The 23,057-nt window shown below is 44.4% G+C and overlaps 1 protein-coding gene across 3 annotated transcripts in view; it reads left to right on the top strand.

The window, feature by feature from the left end:
- Positions 1-23,057, top strand: part of PTPRT (protein tyrosine phosphatase receptor type T) — a 918,862-nt gene that overhangs the window by 573,246 nt on the left and 322,559 nt on the right. For all 3 annotated transcript variants that reach the window (XM_040981459.1, XM_040981457.1, XM_040981458.1), the window contains exon 8: positions 18,304-18,600. In XM_040981459.1, the coding sequence (XP_040837393.1) occupies positions 18,304-18,600 (297 nt within the window). The remainder of the gene's footprint in view (positions 1-18,303; positions 18,601-23,057) is intronic.

Below are 23,057 nucleotides of genomic sequence, written 5' to 3' on the forward strand. Positions count from 1 at the left end.
AACACTAACTTACCGTATGATCTGGCAATTGCACACTGACCCGTTTGTTCCAAAGAAATGAAAACTCAGGTTCACTAGCAAGTCTTTGAAGGGATGTGCATAGCCACCTTGCCCACAGTGGCCATAACTGGAGTGGTAGAGGAGACCCTCCAGTAGGTGGATGGTTAAATTCATTCATGCCATGGAATACTACTCAGCAATAAAAAGGAATAAGTGATCAACACACGCAGCAACTTGGATGAGCCCTGGTAGAATTATGCCAAATGAAAAATCAGGCTGATTCAAGATGTTACATATTCTTCCATTTCTACAGCATTCTTGTTTTTTAAAAAAAGATCTTTTATTGCAAAGTCTGATGTATAGAGAGAGGGGAGACAGAGAGGAAGATCTTCCATCTGTTGATTCACTCCCCAAGCAGCTGCAGTGGCTGAAGCTGGGCCAATCTGAAGCCAGGAGCCAGGAGTCCAGAGCTTCCTCTAGGTCTCCCACGTGGGTGCAGGGTCCCAAGGCTTTGGGCCATCCTCCACTGCTTTCCCAGGCCACAAGCAGGGCGCTGAATGAGAAGAGGGGTGCCGGGATTAGAACCAGCGCCCATATGGGATCCCAGCCCGTGTAAGGTGAGAACTTTAGCCTCTAGGCCACTGCACCGGGCCCTCTCTAGCATTCTTGAAGTCAGAAAAGTATAAATCTGCAGGACAGGGCAGTGGCTGCCGGATATTTCAGATGACAGGGAGGGTCTCCGAGGTTATTCCTGCTTTAGAACAACAAAATATCTTTAGGAGTAATTGAAATTTATTTTTCCCAGTCTGGAACCTGCGAAGCCTAGCCTCCAGGCATTGGCAGGTGTAGTACCAGGTACGCACTCTGTCTTCTTACTGCCACATTCTAAGAAGGTAAACACCGTGTTCATGTGGCAGGTGGGACTGACAGGTGCAAACTTGATCCCTCAAGTCCTTTTATGAGACAGTATTCCATCCATGAGGGCTGAATCCTTGTGGCCCCTATATGTCCTGAAGACCCCACTTCTTTATTAAAGATTTATTGACTTATTTGAAAGTCAGAATTAGAGAGAGAGAAGGAGAGAGACACACTGCTTCACTGTCCAGGATGGCTGCTGCATCAGCCCTGGCTGGGCCAGGTTGAAGCCAGGAACTTCATCCGGTTCTCTGCCATGCATTGCAGGTGCCCAGGTGCTTGGGCCACACCGTCATATGCTTATTCCAGGCCATTAACAGGGAGCTGGACTGTGACGCAGCTGGGACATGAACTGGCATCCAGATAAGATGCTGACCTCACAAGTGACTGCTTAACGTGCTATGCTGCAGTGCCAGCCCGGAGGCTGCCACGTCTTAACACTGTTTCATTGGGGTGTAAATTTCAACAGGAATTTTAGAGGGCTGCAAACATTGGAACATTTACAGTAATAGAGCCTCGTGATGGTACAGTTTGGCGTTTTAATTGTAGTGGTTATGTGACGCCACACGTGATAAAATTACAGAAGTTTCATCACTCTCAGAGATGCTCGCTAAAGGAAGCGTGTGTAACTGGTGGAGTCTGAACCCGGTTACGCTGTTGTCAGTCTCCTGTTTCCGGTGTTGTACCATCTTAGGTGGATGAAGGGTGCTTAGGATCCATCTGTACATTTCTTTGTAACTTTTTGGGGATTCATTATTACTTTAAATGAACAACAAGTCAGAATAATGGAAAGAGCTCAAAGAAATAAGAGAAATTAATAAAAGAAGGGTTTGTACCAACTGAAGGATAAAAGCTGTGATTGTTTGAAGGAATACTAAAACAGCAAAGCTCATTGATGAAGATGAAAAGAATATAAATATCTTAAAGTATGAATGTCATCAACTCTGCCATGTTCAAAAATCTTAGTTCAATGGGAAAAAATGATAGGAAAACTAAATGATGAAGACTCTTATAAAAATTATAATTATATTTATGTTCTTCTCCCTTCAAACAGCAGTTCCGTAAAACTGGAAGGAGAGCCCTACCATGCTTTCAAAGCAGAGTTAATTATTAACTTGTATGAGTTTGTCTAGAAAATAAGATGCAAAAGTCATTTTGTGAAATCATTGGAATTTCAATTCCAAAGTCAGATGAGAATCCCAGAATAGAAAACACAGACCCATTTCATGTGTAAACGTATAAAAAATAATGCCTCCTAGACTAAATATTGGCTAATGAATCCAACACTGTTTTAGGAAAACAATAATCCTATTCATCTGGGGCCCATCCCCAGAGCATGTTTGATTCCATATTAGTGTAATTCACTACTTTAATATACTAAAATGATAAAAATCGTATGATTATCTCAATGAGACAAGCATGTGGTGAGAATTGTCTCCAATTTATGCCTATTTTTAAAACCCTTGGAAAGAGAAAATGGGAAAGTTTTCGAAATTGCCCAAGTTTGTGAGCCACAGTCCCACAGCTAACATTATGCAGAATGTTTAGCTATAATTTAGGTGCTTTTCCTTTTAGAGCAGAAAGCAGATCCGGAATGCCCACTGACTGCCAGGGCTGTTCCCTCACCTGCGTTTGTTACTTTGTAGTGCATTTCTTTTTTTTTTTTTTAAGATTAAGATTTATTTTTATTATTTTTTTCATTGGAAAGGCGGATATACAGAGAGGAGAGACAGAGAGGAAGATCTTCCGTCCGATGATTCACTCCCCAAGTGAGCGCAACGGCCGATGCTACACTGATCTAAAGCCAGGAGCCTCTTCTGGGTCTCCCACGTGGGTGCAGGGTCCCAAAGCTTTGGGCTGTCCTCGACTGCTTTCCCAGGCCACAGGCAGGGAGCTGGAAGGGAAGCGGGGCTGCCGGGATTAGAACCGGCACCAGGAAATAAAAAGGAAGAAGACGTGTAAATGTGGGCAGTAAATAAGCAAAAGTCCTTTTGGGCAGATTTTGTAAAAATTTAAGAAAAATCAATAATAATAAAAATTGTGATAAGTACTAACAGTTAAACTTTGCCAGATGTAAGATGAACTGACCCAAATCAATAGCAAGACTCTAGACCAGCGATAATGAGTCAGAAAAAATCTAACTTAAAACAATTGTAATAAAATTATCCAATATTTAAAATCTAACCAGCCCAAGAACATGCAAAATCTCTTTGGGGACAACTTTAGAACTAATAAAGGACTTGAAAGAAATCTGAATGGAAAAGCAATCCGTGCTAAGGAAGAAATAATATTACAAAAAGGGAAACCACTCCCAATTTGTCTGTAAAGCTGATGCATTACACTGAAAGTCCCCTTGATAAACTTAAGGAATTTGTAAAGTAAAAGCTGATAATAGTCAACTTTGAGGACACTCTAAATATAAATGATAAAGCATAGTTGGTATAATTATTGCTTTAATAGCAAATGGACTAATAGCACAGAATTGAAAGTAGTAAAATTTCTAGGTGCATTGAAAATACTCAAACAAGTGAAGACACAGTGTGGGCACATGATCAAGTGACAAGTAACCCCAGAATCTAAGTGACCCAGTAAGTTCCTCTCTCCCTCTTCTCTCTTTTCTCCCTCCATGTCTTCTCCCTGCTCCTCCCTTCCCTGTTCCCTCACTTTTATCCCATGCTGTGTGACAGTGTAGGGGTCAGTTGGGCAGCTGTGCAGCCAATTTCAGGAACAAGATCAAAGCAAGTTTGATTTCAACAGTTTCTGTCACATCTTCAGCAGAAGAGGGATGTGAACTAGTTCAATACAGGCTTTGTAAGCAGCCTGAAAGCAACAGTCAACCTCTTCCTCTCCTCTCCCGTTGTCACTGGGCCATGAACACTGCACAGCCACACCTAACCGCAAAGGAACTGGGAAATGCAGCCAACCAAGATGCATGCTGGAGCAAGGGAGAAGTGGAATGTCTGAGGACAGATGTCAGTGTTCAACTTGAAGACATTTTTTTAAAAACAAAATGTGAGTTGAAAATTTGGTTGATCTCATTATTTGTAAAATAAGGGATTTGTATTAGAATTCACTGCGAACAGAATGGGCAGGGAAAAACTGAGTTATTCTGGATGCCCATCAAGAGAGAAATGAACACAGAGTATGATACGCATACACAATAGAATGTTTTTCAGTGCTGGAAATAATAGTATGCACTGATATGTAGAAAGCAATGGATAGAACTGGAAATACTATGTTAACTGAAGTTAGAAATGGAGAGACGAGCACCACATATTGTGTCCAGAATGTATAGTCTAAGGAAAATCAATACTCATGTAGAATAGTGATTCATGGAGTTTGGGAAAGGTGGGGAGATGAGGAGATTCAATGAGTGGATAAAGGACATTGAAACACGGTGAGATCATGTTCCCCAGCACATGAACTTGAGTATTCTGGTTTATAGTACTCTGCCCTGTGCTCTATGAGTGTGCTCAGGTGGCAAACTGAAGTCATGAGGACGCACTGATTTCCCAGCGTTGATCGGGACACATTGTTTGCAGGCACTGAACTGTTCCTGTGTACTCCATAAATATACATAGGGAGGATAATAGAAAAGAATTCCTACAAATAAGTAGCTAATGGAACAAAGGATACAAAGTTTACAAAGACAAAAACCCAATTGCTTAATATATGACAACACGCTCAGAATCATTAGAAAGATGTAAATTGAAACAGCCATGGGAAAATTACATAGCACCTATGAAAACTGGTAAACATCAGAGTGATTGGATCTGCCGAGAGCTGGCATGAATGTGGGCTCACAAGAACCTTCCGACACAGCCAAGAGTTTAGGGCATTTGTTCTGGAAGTAATCCGACAACACTTGTTGGTTTAAGTTTATGCATGCCCTGGAAGCCAGTGCTTCTCCCGGAAGTATATGCTACAAAGAAATTCACATAAATCCAGTAGAAGATGGATCCAAGGGTTCTGATATAACACATCTTCTAGTCTTCCTGAGGTTGAGCAAATGGTGAGCCTGTCCATAAAGAACAGATTCAGGGGCGTTGCTCACCTTGGAATCCCGCATTAAAGTTGGAAATACTGGAGACCCTCCAGCAGCCCGTGTGGGTGTCAGGAGCACAGTAGTGGACAGTGCAATGCTGAGTTCACACCATGCTTGAGTGCACATCATTCAAAAAGTCCGTTCTCACCAACAATTAACATGCATTTCACAAGTGTTCATTCGAGGCAAAGCACATGTGAAAATCATGTGTCATGGAAGAAAGACAATGGGAGTGAGAAAAATGTGCAGACTTAGGCTAGAATATAATTGGAGGGATCTTATCAGATTTTTATTGCTGTTATTATAAATCATAGAAATTTGGCAGCTTAAAATTATTTCCAAACTAAGGTGAATTCATTGGCTTGCACATTCAAATACTAAACATCACCCAAACCTTCACCTTTTGGGATGACAAGGTTTATCACTAAGAAAGAGGGGATCTTGGTGGTTGTTGTGGTTTCACGTCTCCTCACATTTTACATGTCAACAAATAGTAATAACATGCACAGTTGATAAACAATTGAGCCCAAGTGTTTATAATTCATCTAACAGTCAGAAATGCATGTGGAGCCGGTTGTCCTGTTTCTTTGGTCTCATTTTTCTGGTTTTTTTTTTTTTTTTCGGACAAGAGGGCTTTCAGCAAAGTTTAATATTGTGTGATACAGGCTCAACGTTCTGGATAATTCTTTGTTTCTTCTCTCTGTAGAGAATGGCTTTAAAACAACATAAATGCATTATTTGGAGGTAAGAAGTCTGAGATGAATCTGCAGGCCTGTGTTCCTGCTCTAGGGATTGAGGGGAACCTGTGTCTGTCTCTTCCTTGGTTTCAAGTTCCTTCCTGCATTTTCATCACTGCTAACATAGAATTATCCCCTAGCTCCTCCCTCTAATAATGATCCATGGGAGTGACTAAGTTCAACCCAGAAAATCAAGAATTTTCTTCAAAGATCCTTAACTTAATGTTACCCACAATAGATGTTTTGCTATATAACTTGCAGATTCTGGGTATTAGGATACAAACTTCGTTGGAGATTTTTTTTTCTGGTGGTTATTTTGTTTTTGCTGGTTGTGTTTGTTTTCTCTGACACAGGTGTTTGATTTGGGGAGACTCAGGACGTGTGGAAGGACGTGGTCTAAGCAGGCTTTTGGGAGTTGAGGGCAGAAATGACTCACCTGACCAGGTTGGCTTGCGGATCAGAAAATTCACACTGAAATTGGGAATGATTTCCACTGTGAGGGTATCTTCTCTCAATCTAATACATTTCTGCCCCTCTCTATTAGAGATGTATTATGTAATTTAGATATAGATGGGTAACTGCCTACATCTTACTGTTTCACCAGAATCTTCTAGCTCCTCCAAACACCTGGTGCAAAGCACACCTTGGAGTGGCCCCATTGATTTTGGGATACTGCTGTGACTTATTTAGGCTGATAGGATGTTGGCAAACAACATGAGGGAGGCCTGAAGAGTCCTTGTGCAGATTGGCTTGGTCCTGTTGCATCCATCATAGGAGATGGCCTGGGTGGCCAGCCCCTCCTTAACAGTCTTAGAGCAGACACCTATGGAAGAGACTTAAACACAACTCCTGAGTGGCCCAAGATCACAGAAGCAAATGTGTGAGCTTTACACTGAGTGTCTATTGTTGCAACTCAGTGACTTTAGGGCTATTGCTACAGGCCACAGTGGCAACAACATTGTATTAATATATGAACTCAATTCATTTAAACTTTCTGAGAATCATAGGTAGGAAGGAGGTCAGGATTAGATTAGTCATTCAAGCACACTCAGTTCATGAATAAATTTGGATGAGTAGAAGAGTAAAAACATTTTGCATCTAAGAGATGTGCTGATGGAAGTAAAATGAAAAATGGGGAAGGGCATTGATAGTAAAGATATTTAATGGCAAGCTTGTATTTTGCAAACATCCTTGCTAGGCATTTCCAAGGTGAAGGTGATTATCTTTATAATTTTGGTATGAAAGATTTTCACTGGGTGGCTTCGTTAGACCTGTGTCTTCACTGTGTCTCACAATACCATGCCCAGGAGTGGTCTCCGATGGGAGAGGTCAACCAGAAAATGGGACGTGAATGTGTCAGAGCTCAGCTTTGCTGAGAGGCGCCAGCAAGGCCAGAGGGTACTTTGCAAGTGAGTGAAGGAGGCAGTGATAGGGAAAATCTGCATCTTCTAGGACTGGTCCTACTCTGTGTCGGCTCAGAGTGACTAGAAGAGACACCTTTTCCTGTCACCTTCACTTTCCCGTTGTCTAGTTAAGTCCCAAATGTGTCCAAGCAGGGAATAAGCTTCCCATTACTGGCAATGGCTTTGAGTTGAAAATGTTCCTTCAACTTAGCAATCCTCTTGTACATTTCAAAGAATAAAGCTTTGGACATCATAGAAAAGCTTGTTAGGCATTTTTGGGGTTGCTGACACAGCAGGGTTCGTCAAGGACCGGCAGTCCTGAGCAGAGTGGAGAGATTAATGTGATTCTTTGGGAGATAGGGTGTGGAGGTCTTAGCTGTGAGCCACCTCAACTTTGAAAAGCCCCAGATCAGAATGGAAAAAAGCCAAACTCACCAAGAGAAGGGAAAAGATAACACTTGTGGGAGAGGGGCCAACTGGGTGATACTGCTTTTGTTTGTTTAACATAGTCTGGAAGCAGTTTGCTTTGCACAGGGCTTCTCAAGCAATGCTAGCAAATTAGCTACACGTAGGATTGTTCCTTCACCCAGGTCCCATTTTGTTCACAGCCAGGGAAGCCAAGTGCTCATTTAATTCCTCACCTGTGCTCCCGCTGGGTGGCTTTTGACCACAGGATCTGTTTCAAGCTTGATTCTTTCTCTACCCTTTTTTTTTTTTTTTGACTCGCCATGAATTAAGGGTGAACTGAAGTGAGTCCCAGTAGATGTTCTGGGCTTGCCTTCTGCTTCCCCTCCCTCTCCCCAATTCTCTTTTTCTTTCTTTGGAAGCCAAAACCATGTAATTTAGAAATTGCTTCTCATTCCCACCCAATTTCCTCTAGCACAAAAGTAATTTTTAAACATTCTAAAGCTTTTATTTCCAACCTGAATCTTGTGCCTATGTCCATTTAATTCTTCTCAGCTTTGAGTTAGTCTGTCAGACAACACACTCAATAATCCAGTGGTTGGCCTAGACACAGCTCAGGTAGTGGGTGTGGGGAAGAGCAAGATCTCAGACAGACCTGGGCATCCAAATGTGCCAACTTGGACATCTGGTCTGTGAGGAAGGGGTGTTCGGGCCAAATGAAAACGGGGGCAGTGAGATGGGGGCGTGATATGCTCAGAAAGTGCAGGCAGTAGCAGGTAGAGTTGGCATTTGTTTTAACAGAGACTTGCCTATGCAGAATTGTTAACTGTGACAGTCCTCAGATGCATTCAGTTTGAGGCCACCAGTACGAATTCCCAAGGGCACCAGGAAATGTCTTACAGGAAAACACAGCACCGCCAGTCAGACATGGTGTACATGGCGGTGCTAGCGGGAGGTGGTGTGCAGGCTCAAGATGCTACTGGGCTGCCGGCATTTTCACGGCTTCCTGTCTTTGCAGGGCTGGTCTCCGGCAGCCTCTGTGATGAAACACAGTGCATGAAAACCGACATGGAGCAGGCAGCAAAAATGTCAGCACCTGATCTGAATTCACAGTTTGAGAAGTTGTATGGCAGTCAGTGGATATATGTATCCCATTAGTAAGTCTGGCTTAGAATGTAATAAAAGTATTTTTTTTCTGGGGCTTACATTGCAGCTTAGTGGATTGATCTGCCGCTTACAATGCTAGAATTCCATATCAGTGCCAATCCAGCTCCCTGCTAATGTACCTGGGCAAGTAACAAAGGCTGGCATGCCTGTTTGGGTCCCTGGTACCCACGTGGGAGACCCCAATGGAGTTTCAGGTTTCTGGCATTGTCTGTTTGAGTGGGGATCAAAGAACAGATGGGAACTCTTCATCCCTCCCCCTCCTCGTTCCCTCTGTCCCTCGCCCTCTGAATGTGTCCCTCTGTCTTTAAATAGACAAATCATTTAGAAATGTATTTTTCTTTTTGATGTATGTGTGCTGTTCTCCCAAACCTCTAGTAAGGTACAAGTACTTAAGTTGTTTGAACCAACTAATGAATGAAGCTATTAGGTGTGTTTGTTTTCTTAGCATCTGCATAAAAATGAGTACACAATGATACCCTAAACAGAAAGTTTGGGAAGCTCTGGTTAACTATCTGCAAAGAGTTGTCTAGGAAATGAAAGAAAAAGATAGCAGGAGGGTTTTAGACCCTGCAACACCTACCGGAAGCAGCTACTACAGGACATAGAACAAAGAGGCTAAATCTCTGAGAACTAGCAGATGGGAAGAAGGAAATGCTTCAGAGCTGGCACACACCTGCAAGCCAGTTAGCAATGCTGTGGCAAAGGGAAGGCCCCAGCTGGAGAGGGGATGCTGCAGTTGGCCCACAGGGACAGTATGCAATCTTCTTCCTCCAGGCCTGCAGCTCCCTCGTCTGCCCGCCAAGTAGCATGGAGCAGGGTGCTAGAGCAGAGAGGTGGCTTGTGCAGTCTCCATGGCAGCATGGCAAAGTAGGTGATGCAGAGGGAGCTTAGAACCAGCAGACAATGGTTTAGGCACCAGCCTGGGGACATCGGGCGGCATCTCCCATGTCCACTGAGTCCGAGGCCCATGGCCCCTCTCGAGGCCAGCTCCTGAAGCTGTGAGATATCCAACATTTAGTTCTCCATTTAGACTCAAGCTGAATAATTGCAGGGTCTGTTGGATAGGGATGTTGGACCAGCCCTGACTGGCCCCTATCTCACTTTCAGGCACGTTCACTCATCCATTCATTATGGGTAAGATAATATTTTAAGGGGAGATTTTGCCAGAAACCCAAAGTGTTTAAGCTGAGACCTGAAAACTAAATGGAAGGTGGCCGAGACATGGAAACAGAGAGAAAGTGGAAGACTGGCAGCTTTCTGTCTAAATGTCCCCTCCTCAGAGTCATCTCCTCTGCGAGGCATGCTCATCTTACCACTTTTATCTGATTTATTCTTTATCTTTATCCTCTTGTTATTTGTATCAGTGAAGCATAATGATACCGCTGATATGATTATCTAGGAACATCACAGTCTTATCAGTTCATAGTTAATTGTTGTCTTTTCCCACCACACTGTACTCAGGAGAGATGGGAGCCACATCCCTCATTCTGAGCACTGTGTCCCCAGCACTTAGCTACTGTCCCACAGGTGCTCAATAAGGACTTCAAGTGAAACCTTACAAAAAAAAAAAAAGAAAAACTGGGCCTGACACCATAGCCTAGTGGCAAAATCCTCATCTTGCCTATGCTGGGATCCCATATGGGCACTGGTTTGAGTCCTGAATGTACCACTTCCCGTCCAGCTCCCTGCTTGTGGCCTGGGAAAGCAGTTGAGGATGGCCCAAAGCCTTGGGACGCTGCATCGTATGTGAGAGAATAAGCTCCTGGCTTCAGATCATTTTAGCTCTAGCCTTAGCGGCTACTTGGAAAGAGAACCAGTGGCTGGAAGATCTTCCTCTCTGTAAATCTGTCTTTCCAATGAAAATAAAAAAAATCTTTAGAAAAAGGAAAACTGCTATGTGAATGGAGAGGAAGAATCAGGAAGACTCCAGGTGCTGTGGATAGGACTTACAACCAAAGCAGTGAGGTTTACTTATCAGCCTTTCTTGTCTGTGATTGGTTTTCTTCAGAGTACTTGCTCCATCTGACAGGCTGCATGGTTTCTGGGTGTTGTGTTACTGTTCATTCCCCTAGGACCTAGTCTAAGGCAGAAAGGGTGAAGGAGCACTTCAAAATGTTCATAAGATGAGAATCAACATTTCATTTTATTTTGTTGCAATAATATTTTCACAGCATGAATAAGGCACATAGGCAAAAGCTGTGAATGGAGTTCAGAAAGTTGCACCAAAAGGAACTCATGTTTTTCAAGATTTACTTATTTATGTTGATAGAATTAGAGAGATGGAGAGACAGCGAGAGATGCTCCGTCTGTTGGTTCACTTCCCGGATGGCCACAATGGCCAGGCTGGGCCATGTTGGAACTGGAACCGGAAGCTTCATCACCGCCTCCCCTAGTTGGTGAGTGGCAAGAAAGAAAGCACATGGACCATCTTCCACGGCTTTTCCCAGGCCAGTAGCAGGGAGTTGGCACTCATTAGGGATGCTTGCATTGTAGGTGACTACTTTACCCACTAGGCCACAATGCTGGCCTCTTGGAATGCATATATTTCATTTCATTTTCCAGACTTTTTTGAAGTACCTTCATTTGTGTCTGTTTGGTTCACTTCTACATTTGGTGTAGCATCAGGCATGTGATGGCAACTCAGAAAATATTGAAAGAATGACTGTGTTTTGTCCTTGATCTGGGGATGGAACACTCTTAGGGCACCACTAGCAGATGGTTCTAGTTGTTTCATTTCCTTCTTAAGGAAGGTAGGGGCAGCCAAAACAACGTGTAGCATGCAGGTTGGCCTAACAGCACTGCACAGAGGTGTTCATGTGTGGTGGCAGCTGAGGATGACTGCTGCTCTGGCCTGTCTGCTCCTGCATCAGACTCTCAATGGCCATTTGTTCCTTTGCATTTGTCTCTTGGGTTTTATGCTTGCTGCTTCCTTGGGTCTTAACTTTACAGCTCCTATTGCCAGTGTTTTATCATCCATTGCCTGATTAAGTCCTGCGTATCCTTAGCCCAAGGCTACCATCTTCAGGACAGGGTTGCAGGTCCCTAGGTTCCAGGTTGCATTCTTGATCATTTACTCTTGCATGTGTAGATTTGTTCCCACTGGGATGTTAGGTGTATAGTTAAGTTAAACCACGGCCCAATGCTGTAAGCCTCACAGCCAAGAACATGGGGCCACACTGGTGTCATAGCCTAGACGTTCATGCTATATAGACAGCTGAGACCACTCCTGTGCTCCCAATACCAAGTGTTGATCCCTGGGCTTCATGTTAGTTCACATATCAGATATCAAAAATTGGCTGCTGAGGTTCTATTTATTAGCAGACTAAGCATTATAAATGGGCTGTAATTGGTGAAGTTGAGGAACTCAAAATATGTGAGTTGATCAGAATATTTTTAGAAATTCTCTATACACTGTGCCACAAAGAGATCCGAGTCAGGCCTTTAGTCTTCAACTTTAGGGCTGGTGTCCAAGCACTGATGCCTCAAGAGTCATATGTAGTAGCATTCTGGGAGCTTTGGTTAAGAGACTGAAGAGACTGTCGTTTTTGATCTTGTAACAGGAGTAAGCAGGCTGCAGCCTAAGGCCTTGGCTGTCTGGTTTTGTGCATTAATTTATGTTAGCACTTATGTATGTATCCTCCATATCTGCTTTTGCACTCAGCACCAGGGATGAATGGATGTTCCAGAAATGGTCTGATCTAAAATGCCTAAAATGCTTACTATCTGCCCCTTTCCAAAAGACAACAACATTTCCTTAAATATTATCGTGACTATGTCATTCCATTCATGACAAATAGTAACCAGATCCCCAAAAAAGGACATTGAACTTGATAGATGGGTTGACTTGCTTAGCGCTCATTTGCTACTGCAGGTTTATGTCATAAATACTGATTCATTCAGTTGAACTTGTTTTTATTAGATCCTAATAATGCAATTATGGGAGCATCACTAAGCTTCACTTGCTTCTGATTTCTTGGGTTTTCTGTGAAGAACAATGTCCAGGTTGTGCATGAGTCGTAACTCAGATGCATTCCTGCCCCATGACTGTCTGCACTAGGTTCTTTAGCAGCCCAGTTCACGTGCAAAAGATTCAGCCGACTTCCTGTCTCTGTCCTTAAGTGACTTGCTTTAGGTCCAAATAGTGATAAAACCATTACCTAATGATGTTCAATAGTAACTTCTTGGTTCACGAATGAGCCAGTAAACTAGTGAATGAGTTACTTCATTCTTGCAAAAGGCTTCTCACTGTGTTATCTTTTCTTAGCATATTACAAAGCATCATGCCCCACCTGCAGATGATTTCAGCATCCATGTTAGGTGAGGATCAGTGCCTCCGGATTGCAGGATAGGCTTTATCCCCAAACAAAACTTCCGATTGCTGCCCTTGCCTCCCTTTATTAGCTGTCTGTGGTAACATTCAACCATCTACCACACAACTGCAATAAATTGAAGGACATGGCGGAAAGCAAGTGAGAGTGGGTTTGGTGTATGCTGGAAAGAAGATGGATTTAAATTTTGTTCCTTTTGCTTCTTTTTCTCCCCTTCGTGTATCATTTCTATGCAGAAATTGCAAATTAATGGTCATATCGAACTATCCGTCAATGTATTACTGCTCTTGCAGTATCAAATTATGTTGGCAATAATGTTTCCAGCTGCCTAGGACTCCATTGCAATTTAATTTGAAAGGAACTCAAATTGCATCTCAAAATGGATAAAAAATTAATTTTACATATAAGCCATCCACCTCCACATTTCAGTCCCATGCCCCAAATTATCTCTATTTAGGTTCAACTTTGAACAGTACATGTGTTCTAGCCAACTCCACATGCAAAGATAAATATGTAGCAGATTCATGAATTGGAAATCTGCTTTGCTGCTTTTTTTAAATAAGGTGTTCTGCCTTAATTAAGGTCATTAGGCGATTCTACAGCTATTGCTTGTGACAGCAGGGATGGAGATTGGAGACTGAGTCCATGTAAAACAAAAGAGCAGGCTATTTCAAGTTGGGCACACGATTACCCTTAGCTGTTGGAGTGTGAAGAGAATTCTGATTCACCCCTTTACTTGACACTTTTCTCTGTAATGCATTGGGAACTCAGTTCTGGTTAGTCATCGCCTATGTTGTATGCCTGCACAATTGTCTTGTTTTTCTGGTTTTAACATAGCATCTGTATTTTCTGGTTATTAAAATGAGGATATCTCGAGGCCTATAGGTTAGCAGGAAGGTGAATATGAAATAAACATATAAAGAGGCAACATGCAGTTTAATAAGAGCTGTGGTAGACATACGTAGTATATTGAAGAAGACAGATAATGGAGGCATGTGTTCAGTGCAGAGGGGACTGGGGAAAAGTGACATACAAATATGGAATTGGAATTGGAACTGGAACTGGGCCTGAAGATGTTGACTAGGATTTGTTGGCATTCTGAATGGGGAAGCAGCCTGGCAAACACACAAAGGTGTGAAAGGATTCAGGTTGCCACACTTGGCTTGAGGAGTATGGGGTTTGATCTGCAGAGCGGGGAAAGTGAGGCCGAGGAATCAGGCACAAATTGCAGTACTTCAGGGTGGAACTAGTGCTGTAAAGTGTGCTGACATGCTAAGGGGCAGGATGAACAGAAGTAAAGCACTCCTGTCTTCTTCCAAAGTCAGAGAATGATGAAATTTCTGGAAAGATGAGAGGATCAATCACACGCAAGTGCACGTGAACAGGCACACTCATCTCACATCCTCATATCTGTTTCTGCCATGTGTAACACTTCAAATAGGACTAGGGTAACAGGACACGGGGAGATGTGACCTCGTTGCCTTCTCCTTGGACCCAACTCTCTCCCTCTACCAAACTGCGCCAAGACACTTGAGTATCCCCAAGTGCAAGTTCTGTCCTTGCTGTGTATATCCATCCTTTGACTGCCCTTGGCCTTAAGGGTGCTCACAGCAGTGGCAGACCAAGGGAAGACACGCACACAGGACTTGGATATGAGTCTAGCACTTCCGGGGCAGGTAATTGTGGGATTAGGTACTTGGAGACTGATTCAGACAAGAGAGCCATGGCTAGGTGGACATAGCCTCGCAGCATGCTGACCTCTTGCCATGGGAAAAGGGCATAGTCTGCGGAAGGCCAGGGCAATGCCCTTATAGCCCAATCTAAGGGTGTACAGAGGAAGAAGGAAGAAGGTTGGTTTCCCATTGGAGGATGATTTTCCAGCTCTCCAGAAAAGCTGCACTGTTGCTGTCATCTTGGCTTGTGGGCTGTTATTTGAGGAGGTCATATGGACAGGACCTTATCTGGAGGCAGAAACCACAGCCTGGAGGCTTGGACATATTTACACAGGGGATGTAAATTCAACAAACCAATCTCTTCTGTACACACAAAGCATCCTCAGCAATTTCCAATTTTTTTGCCCCACCCCCAATGTAAACCCCAGATCCTCCCTGTTGTAGGCAATCACTGAACAGAAGCAGGGTTTGGCAGTCAAGGTTTGAGGAGCGGGGGTCAGATTGAAAGCATAATTGTATGTGTCATGTGTTCTGAAAATGATTTTGCATTCCCTATAAAGGACTTTGAGACATTATCTTTCTTGAATCCAAAAACAACAACAGAAAGTTCACCCTGTAGACCCTGCTGATATGGTTGAGTGTGTGAGACAGAGATCAGCTCCACTCTGTCACTTGGAAGCCTGACCTGTCAGCATCAGCTCCTAGGTTTCTCCAGGCCTCAGTGTCTTGATTTGTAAAGTGGGCTTCCCAGTTCCTCCCTCCCCGGTTCTAAGGTGACTCAGGAGCAAAAAACCCAACAGACATAGCTGCTGTTCCTTAATGGCAATTTTTTTTCCTGTTTTGCTTCAGCTTTTAAAGCCACCCTGGGGAATCAGAGACGTTGTATTTCACATGAGATAATGGTGTGCTGAAAATGCTCTTAATCTTGGGCTTAAACATGGCTATTCTCACTCCCTAACGAGAGAAAACAACAACAGAATCAAGACATTTATCTTATTGGGCTTGGCATTCATTCTCAAGGTGCAACCCAAGAGAAGGATGCTGAAAAAGTGTTGAGGTGGGTGGCTGGCTGCCTGCCAGGCAGACTCTGGTATCTGGACAAATGGCAAGGCTCTCATTGGGCAAGGTGGGCAGGAAGCACAGGCCTTCCCAGGCTAGCAGCTCTGTCATCCTCTGCTCGTACAGCCTGAGCCACTGTGAGATGTAAACCATCAGGACCCCTGGATACTGTAGGAACTGCACTTCCCACCTTCCATCCTGCCTGGGTTCAGGATCACATGCCTTCAGCAACGGCTTGTTCAGTGTCACCTCATTTTGTGACAGTCCTCTCTACAGAGGATCCATGAGTATGAGTAATGGGGCTGTGGCCATGACAGTGAATTCTGCCTAGCAGGAACCAAGGACGCTGCCTCTCCAGAAGCCACATGCCAGAAGCCCTGTGCACAACCCCGGCTGGCTCACTGGCCTGCTGATGTCTCAGTAACTTAGGCTCCTTGATAAGGTTCTAACATGAGTTCTAGGAGGTTTTGCTGGTAGAAGGGGCTCCCAGCCCCGCACCTTCTGCTTGAGGACAAAATGGCAGCACTAGATGTTCTGAGGGAACTGAGGAGATGATAGGATCCTAGGTCATTATTTTACGTGTGGGTGCTAGCAGCACATTGCTTTTAGGATATCCAGGTACTGTGATTACTACTTTCATTCCTATTCGTAATTCATCACCACAATCACATGTACAGTTATAATTACTTTGTACAGATTTCGCTTAACTCCTCCATGTTCATGATATTAGCTTCTCATACTGTCTTACCAATGAAATTGAAATAGAAAATAGACCCAGAGACTTGACATAGTCCCATAAGCAGTAATGGGAAAACTACTGAATTAATTTTGAGCCTTTAACTCCTCTCATCTGACAGAATGTGGCACAGACTTGTAGGGGATACTGTCATGGAAGAAAATGCCTTGGGCCTGGTGTGGTAACCTAGCAGCTAAAGTCCTCACCTTGAATGCATCAGGATCCCAAATCCCGGAGACCCAACTTCCTATCCAGCTCCCTTCTTGTGGCCTGGGAAAGCAGTCCAGGATGGCCCAAAAGCCTTGGGACCCTGCACCCACGTGGGAGACCCAGAAGAGGCTCCTGGTTCCTGGCTTCGGATTGGCTCAGTCCAGCTGTTGTGGTTGTTTGGGGAGTGAATCAACAGATGGAAGATCTTCCTCTCTGTCTGTCTGTCTGTCTGTCTCTCTCTCTGACTTTGCAGTAAAATATATAAATCTTAAAAAAAAATGCCTAGACCTTAACATGGGGTGAGCTTTCCTTGTGAGAATTAAAAGATAAATTGTTCACCATCATCTGTTTGATATAATGCATCTGTTTCATTTGTGTAACATACAAACAAAACATCTGCAATGCAACAAGATGTACCGATATTCTGTACGGGGGCTGGGGCCAAGATCAGTAGGGAGGAGTAGACGAGCAACAATGTTAGGATGGAAAGGCCTGGCCAGGTGTGCTGATAGCATGATGTTCCTGGAAGGATTGATTTTGAAGAAGGTAGACAGAGAAAGCAGGGAGAAGGGCTGCGGCTGTGACATGATAGGTTGTATTGCCATTGGGAGGAGTGAAACGCTGAGGTAGAGATGTTGGGTCAGATTGACTGTGTGGATAAGCCTGCATCAAGGAGGTGGCTCAGTTTCTAGCTTGTGCTTCTGGGCACTGCTAACTGCCATGGTCGAACCAACCCTTAGAGGGAAGGGATGTGGTTGTATTAGACATGATTGATCCAGACTCCTGCAGCTAAGAGCAGTCACTGGTCGCTTCATGACGGGACATATACTGAGAAATGTTCCATTAGGTGATCTTGTTGTGATGTTTGTGTCATCAAGTGTATTCACACGAACCTTGCTGGCACAGGCTATTGTATAAGCAGGTAACATGGTGGAGGTGGCCATCAGTGACAAAACTATCATTTCATATCCCATGGCTGTGTATACTGGAAGTGTGTTGTTAGTCATATCCCAAATGTTTTCTAAGGGAACCCTTTAAGAATTTAATAATCTTGGGGCAGGCATTTGCCCAAGAATTCCAGCCGTCAGTTGCAATACTGCACCTCATATCAGAGAATGTCAGTTTGAGCCCTGGCTCTGCTCCCAATTCCAGATTCCTGCTGGTGTGTACCCTGGGAGGTAGCAGGTGGTACCTCAAGCACTTGGGTCCCTGCCATCTATTTGGAAGACTTGAATTGAATTTCTGACTTCTGGCTTCATCCTGGTCCAGCCCCATCTGAGGATTAAATCAATGGATAGGACCTCTCTTTCAGTCTCTCAAATAATATGGATAAATCTTAAAAGTATTTTAACCATCTTGCATTTATGTTCATGGTTAACATATATTTATGACTAGTGATGTATCACATTTTCCCCTGAAGTATTGTTTTCTTTTAGATGAATTGATGCATTGATCAAAAGATGTTACTTAAATTACACTACACATGAAAGAAAAACCATGCAGGTGGTGACCGAGTAGTTGAAGCCACTTTGGAGGAGCTGTTCTCCCCAGTATTAGTGGAAAAACTCGCTCCACATTCTTGATGATCTGCTCAGAGCTGCATGTTTTGCTTGTGTGTCTTGCAGACCCAGTACATGGCCCACAGAACGTGGAGATCGTGGACATCCGAGCACGGCAGTTGACCTTGCAGTGGGAGCCCTTTGGCTATGCAGTGACCCGTTGCCACAGCTACAATCTCACAGTGCAGTACCAGTATGTATTCAACCAGCAACAGTATGAGGCTGAAGAGGTCATCCAGACCTCCTCCCACTACACCTTGCGTGGCCTGCGTCCCTTCATGACCATCCGTTTGCGGCTCCTGCTGTCTAACCCTGAGGGTCGGATGGAGAGTGAGGAGCTGGTGGTGCAGACTGAAGAGGATGGTGAGTGAGGGAGGCCAGTCGGCTGGCCAATGGGAAGTTGGGCTTGTTCATTGAAATGTGCCAATCAGTTGTGTAATTTTTATCTTTAATCTTCCCCATTTTTTTTTTTTTTTTGGTTTGTGACTATTCCATGAAGAACCCATTCATCTGTGCAATGCACAACTCCCCGTACGGATAGCAGGAACTCTCAAAGACATGTACTCAAGGTCACATTTCCCTAGGCACTCCTCCCTTCTCACTACATGCCACCTCTTCTACCCAAGGTTTAATAAATACATGCCTCCCAAGAGGCAGTGTACATCAGTGATTCAACATGTCTGTCTCGGGATTCAATAAGAATTGAAAAATATTTGGCTAATACATTGAATGCACAAACATTGCATATTTACCTGCATTTCTAATAAGCAACTTAAACTCCATGTGTTCAAAAACTGATATCCCCTTCCATTTCAACCTCTCTCCTGAAGTTCCCATGTTAGTCAGCTGTTCTCCCCTCAACTGAATATCTAGGAAAAGCTATTAAGAAAGAGGAAGGTTTGTTCTGGGTCACAGTTCTGAAGGTTCATAGTCTAAAATGAGATAGTATCCATCGGCGTGGTCATCTAGTGAGAGCAGAGAAAGGATCACACAGGAAGCCAGGAAGAAGAGAGCAAGCAGCTGTGCCCAACTTCACTTTTGTAGCTAACCCACTTGAGAGGAAAACTCTTGGAGGGCACAACTCCGGAGTCCTCTTACTGGGCCTACATCCCATGCACCGTAATTGGATTAAATGCCTACCCTTCCTAGTACCACTGATCTGTGACTTTGGCACTTGAAGTCTTGCATAGGTTTGGGATCCAAGTCATACTCAGGTGATCACAGTTCCTCATCTCTAAGATCCACGTCTTGTAATTCAGGATCAGGACTGAAACTCACCCAAGAGCCTTCCTTTCTCCCTGCCATCTCACTTCACTTACACACCCTGCAAGCGCTCAGGCATCTTCTGCAGTTTGTCTGCCAATGTACCTCCTCCTTGGACCCCGCACGCGTGGACCACATTGCATTCATAAAACACGGAACTTGTGGTGCCTCTCTGACTTTGTCCGTGTTGTTTGCTCCTACTTAGAATGGCTCCTCTTTCCATGTTTGCAAGATGAGCTCCGTTCATCTTTCAACTCTTTGCTCAAGTGTTACTTTCTCCAGGAAGTTTTCCCTGACTGCTCCAAATTAATTTAAATGTTCCTTCCCAGACACACACTGCGTTTTTAATAGAAATCCGCCATGACAGTTGTATATTAATGGAACAAAACCTGCTGATTCTAGAACTTACCCAGAAAACCCTTCCCTGTGAACGTATTTGAGTTTCCTCTCTAACCAGGCTGTTGCTGGCTTGATGAGATACCTTCAATTAGTTTCCTAGAATCAGATTCTGAGATTTAGCTCTGTGAGAATGGGGAAGCCAAATGGGATGGAGATGAACTCAAGGTGCAGCTTCTAGGCAATTTCCGCCAAGGGTGGTGGCGATCTGACTCTGCAGGGGAGCTCTGCAGGGAAGGCATGTGAGGCGGAGATTTTAAGACAGGGTAGAAAGCTGTCACCTGATGCCTAGGGCGTGAGTGGATGAGGGGAGCTTAGCAGGTAAAGTTTCAAAAACTTTGTCTCTCTGCATGCACACACAAAGAGTAGAGGAGCTTAAAGACGGTATAAATGGTGTATAGCCAGCCTGCTGTCATTGTCACCTGCACTGGGTAAATATCCCCACTCAACTCGGACTAGTCTTAGAATCTCAAGTCAGAACCTCTTGCAAGACGAGTGGCTGATACTCATTTCATGGAAACCACGAGTTAATACCCTGCGTGGGATCCAGACTCTCACCCTGAACATCAGATTAGAGAAAGAATGCCAGCCTCTTCTCACCCTGTTCCCACCCCCCACCACCCTCCATCCTAGAAGAGATCTTCATAGCCTTCATAACAAACCCTCCGCATGCCCTTAAATTAGTCTTGGCAGCTACCGCCTCTGCAGCCCCTGCCTAGTGGGCTTTGGGTCAGCCATGGGGGTGGCACTAGCTGAGAGGACCCACCTTCTGTCACCTATTATATCCCACACTCCCTGCTACCTGGCCTTGGAATGAGTCAGATGCATCTGTGGAGGCAGCCCTCCTCCTCTAGCAGCCACCTTGCCTGGCAGAGGTAAATGGGCTGTTTTCTGTGAGCCACCCCCACAGAAGGGCAGGCATCTCATCTTGCCTGCATGCTGCAACCCAGAACTGAGGCCCTGAAGGCTGGCTTCTGATCAAACTGAGCCTTCTGTAGATCCAGCTCCACAGCCAGGAAAAACGGCCACCCACTCCTGTAGCAGGTAGAACTCTGCACAGTTTGGTAAGTTGAACTCTGGAATCAAGTAGGCTTGGCACATATTACTTAACTCCTTAGTGCCTGAGTTTGCTAATCTATAAAATGGAGCTATTTAAGGCACCTGCCGCACAAGTTGTTGTGTGTGTTGAAGGGAATGTCAGAGAAATGCGGCCACCCCCCAGTAAAGGCTAAGTTCTCAGTAAGTGTAGTTACTACATTTGCATGGAGTCACAGAAAAACCTTTCTTGGTAAAGGAACCTGAGGCACTCAGAACCCACCCAGCTTCCCCAGAAGCTTCCCTGGGACTCTGGATAGCCCTTGGAACCTGTTTGAGAAAATGCAGCATAGATGTGCTTGTCGTCTGATTGCAGAAGCAGAATCAGGGCAGAGAGGGGAGCTCTGTGCACAGTATTTAGGTGCTATTCAGGCGGGAGCCACTGTTGAAAGTCAGCGTGAGAATTCAGGTCTTGGAGATGAATTATGCATGGGGTTTGGCCAAGAAGGGATTCGGAGGATCCTCTGGGATGGCTCCTGTGCAGTGGATGAAGCTGCCACTTGGGACACTCACATCCCATCCTCAAAGTGCCTGGTGTAAGCCCCAGATGTACTTCTGATCCACCTTCCTGCTAATGCGCACCTGGAAGTCAGCAGATAACACCTGTGCGTGGGTCCCTGCCACTCCCACAGGAAACCTGCATGGAGATTCCAGTGTCTGATCTTTGCCTCTCACAGCCCTGATTGGTGTGGGCACTGGGCAAATAAACAAATGGATGGTATCATTCTCTTTCCTTTGCCTCTCTCTCCCCTCTTTCTCTCTCCTCTTTTTCGTCTTTCCTCCTCTTCCCTCCCCCACCTGCCCACTTTCTCTTTTTCAAATAACTTTTTTTTTAAAGATACCCTTCCCACCTTCTTGCTTTTTGAAGATTACTGGCAAACACCAAGTGCCAAGTTTAAGGTAGGGCTTGCTCTCTTCCTTGTTCCTTCTCATCACCAAGATAAAGAAAACAGCAGCAACAGTGACCCAAAGCATTTGGCAAAAGAATGTGAGTGTTAGCCTGCTTGCGCACTAAGTGTACATTAAGCGTCATGAGTGAAATTTCAGTTCCTGTTCCACAGAGATGAATGAACTCTATTGTATTTAAAACATCAGCAAGCAAGGTACCAGTTCTATAGCTAATATATTGAAGCTCCAGAAACTGCTGGAATGAAGGCAGTCCTTAAGGGAGTGCAGACCCCCTTCTCCTGCCAGCATTAGGCCTGTTGTTCCTTAAAGAGGTGGGAGGCACCACTTCCATGTGCTGGGACGCACCGCTCTGCTGGACTGCAAGGATGGAGCAGGGCTCCCACTGATGAACTGAAATGCCTCGGGGGCCAGCAGGCAGCCTCTTGGCCTGAGATCACTGCGTGTGCTGCTTTCATCTGTGCTACCCAATTCTCTTGTGGAGAATTTGTAGAAATTTGTAGTTGGAGCACCCACATTGCCTTTGAGGACCTGCCAAAAAAATGCACTGTGAGAGAGAGACCATGGCCTTGCAAACCCCATGGCTTTATCTGGGAAGCAGCTGTTGCAAAAGGGGCAGATTTTTTTTTACTTTTTCCATTTTTTTTCTCACAAATCCCAGAAAAAACCACAGCTCACTTATCTCGTGACGACTGCCCTACCTTTAACCAGACCACAGCCAGTGTTGTGAAATGATGAAAGTCATGTTGTCGGCTGTCTTAGTCGGGCTCCTGTTCACTGACTGTAGGGCTAGGCATCAATAGGCCTGTTGTATTCTATGACTCACACACTCCTTTTTTTGCCTGTGTCTTTGTTGTGAAATGCTTCCAGGCTACCGAAAGTTGGAAAGGAGATTTGTAAACCCTTTATCCAGATTTGACACTTGCCAGTACTTGCACCTTGTTGCATTTAATTGTTCTTTACACAGAATGATAGATATACATACATACATACATAGAGCATTGAGCCTTTGAAAATAAATCATGAGTCTGGCATTGTGGCATAGTAAGTGAAGTCACCCCTAGGATGGCAGTATCACCTATGGATGTTGGTTTCGGTCTCAGCTGTACCATTTCCAGTCCAGCACTCTGGCCTGGAACTGGCAATGGAGCCTAATGTTT

This window comes from Ochotona curzoniae, unplaced genomic scaffold (assembly GCF_017591425.1).
Source record: "Ochotona curzoniae isolate NIBS_2020 unplaced genomic scaffold, NIBS_Ocur_1.0 contig_3520, whole genome shotgun sequence".
Classification (NCBI taxonomy): Eukaryota; Metazoa; Chordata; class Mammalia; order Lagomorpha; family Ochotonidae; genus Ochotona; species Ochotona curzoniae.